This window comes from Chrysoperla carnea, chromosome 1 (genome assembly GCF_905475395.1).
Source record: "Chrysoperla carnea chromosome 1, inChrCarn1.1, whole genome shotgun sequence".
Taxonomy (NCBI): Eukaryota; Metazoa; Arthropoda; class Insecta; order Neuroptera; family Chrysopidae; genus Chrysoperla; species Chrysoperla carnea.
In genome coordinates this window covers 45,240,076-45,250,781 of record NC_058337.1, presented here as the reverse complement: position 1 = coordinate 45,250,781, position 10,706 = coordinate 45,240,076, and the positions used below count along the sequence as shown (strand labels likewise).

Here is a 10,706-nt window from a genome sequence, read left to right as displayed (position 1 = left end):
GCCATAAAGAATATGTAGCAGCTATGTTGTCTGCCTTTTTTCGTTCACTATTATCTCATTTATACAAGTTGAAAATAGTAATTACGTGCATCTGTTAATTCATTGACTCGCATATCTAAATAAAGATAATTTTGTTACAATTACGGTGGCATATGATTGGCCACAAAATATTGGTCAAAAATAATGTTTACAAGCTTTCCAAGTTTTGATATTTATATTAAAAATGGTCTGGACCATATTTTTTAAGGCAACCCGTTACAGGAATATTTGTTAATATTTTACATTTCATAAAAAATAACTTTCATTCGGTAAATAGATGGGTGAAGGTCGACCCTAATTCGGATCTTGTACTAAAATTGGATCTACTGAAAAAGTAGTCCACTTCCTCTTTAATAGTACAAATTTTTATCGCCAGTTGGTGGGATTTATCTAATTTGAATTTGAATATTTTTATTGGCCTTAAACAATGGTAAGTACAAGTATTTCCATCTGGTAGTCGAAATTGTAACTACTGAATTCGGGTCTCCTTCTGATTTAAATTAGTACGAATTATTATCTCCAGTTGGCGAGTTGCAACTCCCAATTATCAATACAGTATAACTTGATATATTTCATACATACTTGGTATAACAATGGTTTTTGGTTTCGTTTCAAAAAAAAAAATTTAGAGGTATATTTTCTACATAATTCAAGTTATTAGTTATATTTTTATGTCAAGGACAGAGCTCATCCAGGCTGATAATTTGTCAAAGGCTTTTAAATTTGCTAATTGTTCACTAAGTGTCAATGAAATGAAACTTATTCAGGTATTATCGATTGATTCATGTTTTTGTAAAATCCAAACCGTTTGCTGGTTCGTAGGTTCCTCTGCTTTTGAACATAAAAATCGGACACTCTTAATGGAAAACCCATTATAAAATGAATTGGTTGCATTCATGAAACGTTGAAATCATTTTTTAATGAAAGAACTGATTACATTGGTCAATAATAATCATGCAATCAACTACGATGTCATATTGTTATATTTATGATTGGCCCATGTGATCAACTTCAAAGCGTAGTGCATGGAATAATGTTTGTGAACGCAGCTATTGAATTTTTATGAGCTGCATTTTATTATGTATTTTTATTCAAATGATTGATTATAAAAACTAAATATTTAATCAAAATAGCCGCCGCAATTGTTAAAAAAGTTAAAATTAAATTTTAATTTAATAATAAAAATTTAAGTCTACAAAAATAAACAAAATTTTCAATATACTAGGTTAAAGCAACTAAAAACTAATGCACTCATTTACTATATTATTTAACTTATCCGAGTAATTATTTAATAATTGTAACTTATTTTTATTTGATTCTGTATACACATAAACATTTGGGAGCAAAGTGTTACCAAACAAAGATAAATATACCGATAAAAAATATTAAGTTCATAAATAATCAAGTGGAGGAATGCATAGTGTTGAGGAATTGATAGATAGTTGAGATAAAAATAATAAAAATGCTTGTCTAAAATGACACATAAACAATTATGATATCATTGCCACATTTTAAGTTTTATTTTTTAAGACAGTTTTAAATAAAATAAAATATAAATGTGACATTTCAAAATGAACAATTCAAATAGTTTAGAAATTGAACGGCAATCTTTATTAAAAGATCTAAAAAATACCGTCGAAGGGTTATTAATCAGTCAAGTGACAAATGTATGGAATGTTTACGGAGGTTTAAATCGTTTACATCAGGCCATGGAAAAAATATTTCGTCATCATTGTAAAATTTTTCGAATAGAAGATGTGAGTATAATCGTTAGTAATATTAGTTTTAGTGACACTTGAATATCTTGTCGTACAGAAGCATTTTCCGGGATTATTTTGGAAACAACTTACAACTACCAGTGTTTACTTTTAATTCAGTGACAATTAGCAGACAATAATGTTCGAACACAATCGTGCATCCAGTGTGTCTCAGGTTTGTGTCTGTTAAGGAAGAATTAATGTGGGTTTGCGCTTTTAAATGTAAATATGACTCACGCTAGAGATCCGCTTGTCGCTGACTAAACTGCCAAAACCACGCAACCGAAACAAAAAATTTTACAGGAAATAGAAAAATTATCTCTTTTTCATCTTTTAACCAAAATCCATGCTATATATTATTACCTACATTACTCAAAAACGATTCCAAATTAAACAAAATAATACGTTTAATTTTAATATTTTATTTTTGTGGAGTTGCAAGTTTTGAATTTTAAAAAGTTGCATTCACTAGGTTTCTGGTCGGGAGTTATCTACGAGTTTTGGATTTTAAAAGGTGTGAATTACGAGGCTTGATTAAAATGAAATTAAATTTTGAAAATATACGAGAATTGGTTCGTTATAGATAGATATTTACGATACCTCTTTTTCCAAAAATTAGTGTTACGTGTTTTGACAGCATAACCAGCGTTGTTGTGAATGCTAGGGCTACGCTGGACACACGACTGTGTATGAATATCCTTGTTTAATAATATGTACAAATATATGGTACTGGTAGTTTGTGATTTCACTTCGTCTAATTCTATACCAGTCAAATACAAATGTTTTTGAGTATTTTGATTCGAAATCAAGTCAAATATGAAGTTTTAAAAACGTATAAGAGACTTGGAAGAAGTTACTTTTATCTCAGGAGTTTGGCGGATAAAAAACATATTCGCCTAGTTCTCTTATACAGAGTTAAAAATATTTAATAAGGAAGAGGATTACGTATTCGAAAAAAATGCTCGCAGAAGCTTGCATAGCAGTTTTTCCTGCAGTGGTGGATAATAATGACGCAATTGCTATGATTGAAAACTTAATGTCGTTTGTGCAAGCAAGACGTTTGCATAAAATCCTTATAGAGACTCCCTGACTTACTGTAAAAAATGCAAAATGCATGGACGTGTGTGCCCGAGTTTAAATTACAAAATAGCAAAATGAATTAATTAAATAAAAATTTTTGTTAGACTCTTACAATTCGTGTTAGGCTTTAATTTGAATAAAAGACCTTCAAAATCTTAGTTAATAAATAGTTTCTGACCTCTGGCCAAAGTGCTTTTTAGCATTTTCAAATTTTTGGCGTCAATTGCAGAGAAATTATGATAAAATAATACATCAATTCTTTGTTAAGTATTGATTCTTTGATTTTCAATCTCTTATGAATTGAGAGTTTGCTAAATATGTAGAAAATTTTTCTATTGTATCCCTATTCCATGAATTTTTAATTTTGACTCCAGATTCGTATTAATCAAGGACTTCAAAAGCATATTAACGAATTTCTTTAATAACTAACACTCAAGTATTATTCAAGTCGTTATAAAACTTATATTATAAATTAAGAGTAAAAGCAATCCTATTTCTTTTTATTATAATAATATTTGAAGTTGATACCCAAAAAAATCCGAAAAATATTTTATTTCGGCCCTTTAGAACTTAGCTCGAATTTTATTTTTTAACACTTAGTGACAGTATTATTTATTTTGAACTTTTAATTTCATGTAGCTTATTTCAGTATATTATTGTTGTCTGGTTTTCAATTTAAATATTAATAATATCGTCATTTTTTTGTAGGGTGAACCTGATTGTATGGCATTTATACAGGGTTTAGACTGGTTACAACCAAATTCATCATCGGTGAATGTTGAATCAGTTTACCAACCACATATTCCGGTACATTTAAAATCTGATAAAGCTTCTATTTGGCTCTATCGAAGTTTAGAAAACCATTCTTTATCACAAAAATTATCATGGTTAATATCAGATCGAGAACATTTGTTAACATGTTATGAACCAACGGCGTTCTTATGTCAAGAAAATTACTGTGAAGCTACAATTATTTGTTTAAGAGCATTAGAACAATATCAACCTGGCTTATTATCTGAAATAAACCCAACATTGTTATTAACAAATTTTGAAATAAAAGATCGATCACATCGCCGAAGTTCTTCATTTCCAAGTGTTGGATCTAATCATGAGTGGGTAAAAAAATCAAATGATAGTTCCGAAGAAAACATGGTAGAAAAGGAGGCGAAAAAAATAAAAGAAAATATTTCTTTTTTGCTTAGAGATTTGAACATAAAAGATAATGTTGATGGTAAAGATCATGCATATGAAGAAAAACCAAAATTAAAAAACGTTGGAAAATTAAAACCTTGGAGTAGTTTAAATGATTTAAAATATGACGTAAACCAAAAAAATATTCGATTTAGAAAACGAAGTGCTACAATTTCATTGAAGTTTTCCCAAACAATGCCAAATACTCCAATGCACAAAAACGTTTCCTTCATGTCATCACGCGAGCAAAAATTATCCCCTAGTGTATTAAGCGTTGATTATACTAAAATTGCATTAGATAATTCGAAAATTATGACACCGAAAAAAATTATTTACGATAATGATTCCATTTACGTTGAAAACGAATCAATTATTACCACATCTTCCCCACAAAAGGGTACCGATTTAAAATCAAGCGATTCAATAACACCGATAAAAAAACTGACAAAAGCAGGTCAAATAATTTTAGGTTCCGGTTCCGATTATTCATTTATGCCATTAACAGTTCAAGCTGGTAAAAAGGATATAAATAGATGCCCGAAAAAGAGTTTTATCGAAGATGGTGGATCGAGCATTACACCCATGGCAACTGGATATTTCCCAAGACCTGTACAAGGACAAAGTCTGACTAGTTTTTTATCATCAGGTCAGTTTTCGCATACTAGTGCAGAATTGGATAGAGAAAATGCACATTTTAGTATATCAGAAGCTATGATAGCAGCAATTGAACAAGTTAAATTTAATAATCGAATGCGAATTGAAGTTGAACAAACCGAAGAAAGTGAAGACGAAATGCATCATTTACAACAGCGTATACGATTTCGGAGAAAACATAAATTAAAAAAGAAAGTCCATCGAGTTATAAGCGACGACGATGATGAATGTATGTATTATACTGAATTACATAAATTTCAATACAAAAATTCTGAATTTTGTGAAAGAGTTAGATTTTAATCAAACTATTAAACGTCCATTGATTGAGAAAAAGGGTTTTACTTGAATATTTTTTTAACCTGGCACTATTTCGGAATATTCGAAATTACATCTTTATTTCCATACATAAGAAGGAGGTACTCTATACAAGGGGAGAAATCCCAGAAATGTAATTTTTCAAAAGCAAACCTCCTTCACTCTCGAAAATGAATGTAGTCTCTTTTTCTTCAAACGTATTATTCTACATGCTAGAAAAAAAGCGAAAAAATGTTAAAATTTCCAAAGCAATTTGTTGTTTTTAATTTCCATTTCATTTAAGAATTCGAAGAAAAATAGAATAACATCAGGGAGAATTCCCTGGAATATAATTTTTTAGAATATAGTGTGAATTATGTATACATAAACTATCATGTGATTGCAATGTTTATCGAAATTTTAAATTTTACAGCAACAATCACTCCTAGATCAACCCCACCAGATTCACAGGATGATACTCTAAGTACAGATGGGGGTATCGACGATTTTGAAATAGATTCTGCATCAAATTTAGCACATTCTCATAGTGTTTCTGTGTCACTAGCATCACTTTATTCTGGATCAGATGTATTAAAACGACCTCGAGAAGCCCCTGATGGACAATCAGATTGTGTTTTATCAGCGGAAGGTGTTGCTTTATCATTAATCAGTAAATTTAAACCAAAACAATTACCAAAGTAAATATAAACAATCTTTTTAAAATTAATTTTTACATAATAATGGTTTATTTTCTATTGAAGGGCATCAGAGCTACAATGGTTAGTTTCAGAATTGGAAGTTCCTCAGCAGTTATTACCCTTGCCAACAAGTTGGCCTATAAGCCCAGATGCATCGGTTTCATCTTCACCTGATCATATAACACCTTTACGAGGAACTGTAGATTGGGCTCCGCCTAGACCGCAAATTATATTTACTCTGCATCCTGTTCCAATGTAAGTTTTTATTTATTTATTTGTTCATAGTTGTTATTAATTTGGATTTTTTCTACACAAGACGTCGAGAGTTAATGGATAAACAGAATTATCGATGTGCTGGATGTGGAATGCGAGTGGCAGTACAATATGCATCACGATTTAGATATTGCGATTATTTGGGTAGATATTTTTGTACTGGATGTCACAGCAATCAATTAGCTTTAATTCCGGGACGTATTTTGCATAAATGGGATTTTAATAGGTAAAACAAGTTATATTACAAAATTTAAATAATTACGGACACAAACACACTTTTATTTTGAAACATATTGTACTTTAGAGAATAAAGTGATGTAATGTAACAAAAGTTATTAAAAACATCATCTGTATGCTTGACTTTTACAAAGAACATAAAAACAATACATGGTTTATATTAATCAGGGAAAATTTGTTAATTTAATGGGTTTATCGAACACACAGAGGCTTTAAATATCGTTCATTTTTTGGTATAAAAGTTTTCGACCCTGCTTTTCTATGAGTACGTGGTAAACAAAGTCAATTAGACGTATTAGTCCATATCTTAAAAGCTAATGACAGGTTTTGATGAAACAATTATGAGACTACCTGGAGAGTATACCCTTTCAAACTAAATCGGTTCACAATTGGCGGGAAAATCGATGAACATGTATAAGAATCCATTCACAGATGAAAATTCAGTGGGTAAACATTCCTCTATATCCATTCCCTATCCCTATCCTTAGGGGAAATATTTTTTTTCAAATTTTTACGGTACCAATTTTAAAGTATACTCTATCCAATAAAAATAGAATAATCAAAATCGGACTGTTCTCTAAAAAGTTATGCATGATCAGAAATTTAAAAAAAATGGCTTGACTTGACAATCTCCTTTTTCGTTGGTAAAAACATTTTTCACGTATAAACATTTGTTATTATTTATTGTATGATTTTTAGGTATCCTGTTTCAAATTTTTCATATCGTTTGTTAGATCAAATGAGTGTTGATCCATTATTTAACATTGGTGACATTAATCCTGGTTTATATCGAAAAAATCGACAACTTGAAAAATGTCGTGATTTACGATTACAGTTATATTTTCTTAAAAGTTTTGTTTTAACGTGTAGATTTGCAGTAACGTAAGTTGAATTTAAAATTTGAATATAAGATGTATGCTGATAAATTGATTTATTTTAGGATTCAAAATATATTAAAGACAGAAAATTCATATATTTATGCAGAACCAGAATTATATTCAATTAATGATTTATGTTCGATAAAGAAAGGAGATATGGTAATGAGACTGAAAGAAAGAGTGGAAACTGCACTCCTTCATGTAAATACCTGTGATGTAAGTATTTTCTGAATCATCGAGAATATTTAAGATATGATTCAAGCATTTTATAGAACAGATGTATCCGTTTTTAATGACAAATTTGTTACTCTATTGTGACATAGCTATTAGCAATCGAAGTCTTAAGTACAATTTTATTATCAATTGCTTATAACTTTTGAACAAATCACGAGTTATAAAATAATTTTGTTTACGTATATAAAATCATAAAGTCACAGAAGAGCATCCTGTCACCTGGAGGCAGAGATGTTTCCTGATTAAAGGTGTTGTTTTAAGCAAATGCAGCTACAAGACAAGAAAACTTCTAGTCATAAAGACGGTAGTTAACTGACAGTGTCTTGTTAAAAGATCCACTCTAATTCTCAATAGAAATTCTGGACCAATTTCAGATGAGCAGAGAAAAATAATCTGGTTTCGATTATGCATAACTATTCTGGTATGTCCTTCGTGAAATTCCAACTGCCAAGGTTGGCTTCCCATGCCTTGATTCCGCATCTCCTGATTCCCGTTAGCAAGATCAGTTTAATTATGCTTTATCTAATAATCCTTGATTAAAATGTTGAACCCTGAAGGGTCCAGACTCCTTCGTATATATATATGTTCATTATTCACTCCTAGAAAAAATTCTAAATTAAACACATTTAATTTTTTTTTTAATTTTACAATGCTTTTAATGAGTTCCGACTTCAATAACTTTTGGTAACCATTGTTGTTAATTTTAGTGATTTTTCATTGTGTAAACAATTAATAATTTATTTTTTTACAGCTTTGTAAAGCCCGTGGCTTTGTTTGTGAAGTTTGTTTATCGGGTGATATTATATTTCCATGGCAACTGCAAAAAGTTTCGCAATGTCCAACTTGTGGGGCTTGTTACCATAAAAAAAAGTGTTGGACATACGATCCTTGTGGAGTACCATGCAAGCGATGTGTGCGTTTGAAACAGCGGCGTGAGAGTCGACAAGAGGCTACAATTGTCAACTAATTTCTATTTAATTGATAGAAATCATTGTAATTCATAGTAAAGTGTGTAATTTGCACAAAAATACGGAGTTGAAGTATGTGAAACATTAAAAATATTATTAATATGATTGTATACTCGAATTTTCTTAGTATTAGGTAACATTCGTTTACACCGTCCATTTAAAATAGTTCAATCTAAAAGGCATAGATAAAGAGTAATCAAGTTTTATAATTGAAAAGAAAGTACAAGTGTAATTGTTTCGATAAATCACATTTGTATATTGTAGGTGCCTTTTATTATAGAATCCAAAATTGTAGCACAAAAATGAGTGTTAATTTTTTTACCGTTTCTTTATAATAAAGCCAAATTACACAATAATAAATAGAATCCGCCTATAATCTTTAGAGAAAAACGCTTTTCCTGACCAAAGTGACCTGTATGTCTCTTAAATATTTTAACAAAGCACTAGTTTAATTAATATGTTGTTTAATATTATTGTTATATATTTTATTTTTTAAAGAAATGTATATTCCTACACTAATAGTTGAACGAAAAAAATAGAAATTAATTTATTAATAAAATTATTTTATTTAACTTGATGTACTTTTTCTTCCGTGATTTCTTAAGGAAAAAATTTCCAATAATGAAAAGGAGGAGGTTAAAGAATTAACTTTCTGAACACACTGAGAAATATCTAACTGGATCGAATAATAACACTGAAATGCAATAATTCCATCGTCGTGAAAAAACAAATAATACAAATGGAAGTAACAGAATTAATTTTCATTGTTCCTATAAATAGAAAATATAATTATGAGTTATTATGAAAAATATGATGCCCGAATTTGATGACTTAAATGAATACATGGATGTCGAAAAAATATGAATAAATGATATATGTTAAACGAACTGTTCTTACGTTAAAAATTAAAGTATTTAAAACATGGATAGAAGCAAATACACATGATATAATTATTTTATGAATATACATTATACACATTCAATTTTCTATCAAAAAGAGTGAGAGTTGTATTTGTTTTATTCATTAGCAATTGGATCTTTTACAACATTTTAAGTGTAGAAGAAGTTAAAAATGAAACATTACTTCATGATCAAAGTATTTTAATTAGTGACTATAGCGGAAACTTCTTTGAATTCCCATCGCGTCTAGCATTTTGTAAAAAAATATTTTTCTGCGTCCAAGTTCTAGGGAGACTAAGGACTTCTATATCGTCCATCAAATCGTGTGACGGGTTTTTTTTATGACGAATTTGAATTTTTTTTATTTTGGTTAATATTTTTTATTTGCGAGATTCCCTATTTTCTGCGAAGAGATATATTTTAATAACATCTCTTCGCACTGATATTCGTGTCAATCGAACTCCACATTGAACTTTTTATATCAACTGCCCATATTTTTTTTTAAATTTGTACAGCTATATAGATTAGATGCCAGTCTTGATTTCATTGTTTTCTAGAAACGTCCGTTCCGCAGCTGTCCTCGACACCAGACTCATTTTAGTATCATTCACGTTCACGATAAGTCAATGGTTATTATACCATGTATATATGAAATATACATAGTATATTAAGTTTAGTCCCAAGTTTGTAACGTTTAAAAATAATGATGCTAGGAAAAAAATTTTGTCATAGGTGTTCACTAAATCATCTAATTAGTCCATTTCCGGTTGTCCGTCTGTGGACACGATAACTCAAAAACGAAAAAGATATCGAGCTGAAATTTTTACAGCGTACTCAGGACGTAAAAAGTGAGGTCAAGTTCGTAAATGAGCATCATAGGTCAATTGGGTCTTGGGTCCGTAGGACCCATCTTGTAAACCGTTAGAGTTAGAACAAAACTTTAAATGTAAAAAATGTTCCTTATCAAAAATTAAACAACTTTTGTTTGAAACATTTTTTCCTAAAAATCACTGTTTACCCGTGAGGGCGCCAATCAGGCGGAAATTTTATAATATGTACTATACTTGATTATCAGTTATGTATGTGTCACAGGTTTGTATGTGTAATGTGATAAAGAAATCAACACTGAATATGCATGGTATTTCAACAATTAACTCAGTCAATTGTTTGTTTTCACTTGTTTTTAATTTATTATGGTATCCCAATCATTTAAAATTGACGTTACTCTGTATTCTTACTCTCTTTTTATCTTGAAGCATAAAGTGCTCTTTTAAAGGTACATCCTTTCTATAATTTATTATGTACGATGGGAATCAACTTCCATTCTTTATACATTGCATATTCAAGCAGTTCCAGCCACTTCATTTCCTTAAGACCAAGATATGAAGTTGGATTATAATGACAAGAAAACCTATCAGACAATCATTAAAATAAATATGCGAGGAAAAATAAACGAGGAGTACCAAATAAATTTTCTATTTACAACTCCCAGAACATATAAGTA

At 29.9% G+C, this 10,706-nt stretch overlaps 1 protein-coding gene across 2 annotated transcripts; it reads left to right on the top strand.

The window, feature by feature from the left end:
- The first annotated feature begins 1,415 nt into the window (after positions 1–1,415).
- LOC123296785 (run domain Beclin-1-interacting and cysteine-rich domain-containing protein) lies at positions 1,416–8,717 on the top strand. Of its 2 annotated transcripts, none has more exons than XM_044878441.1 (8): positions 1,416–1,796; positions 3,585–4,950; positions 5,449–5,713; positions 5,777–5,968; positions 6,030–6,212; positions 6,923–7,105; positions 7,164–7,317; positions 8,087–8,717. In XM_044878441.1, the coding sequence occupies exons 1-8, from the start codon at positions 1,611–1,613 to the stop codon at positions 8,300–8,302; spliced, it is 2,745 nt and encodes a 914-aa protein (XP_044734376.1). In that variant the 5' UTR covers positions 1,416–1,610; the 3' UTR covers positions 8,303–8,717. The 2 variants fall into 2 exon arrangements, with proteins under 2 accessions (XP_044734376.1, XP_044734383.1); XM_044878448.1 differs by lacking the exon at positions 1,416–1,796 and adding an exon at positions 1,934–1,971 and having other exon boundaries at positions 8,087–8,716.
- The last annotated feature ends 1,989 nt before the right edge of the window (positions 8,718–10,706 follow it).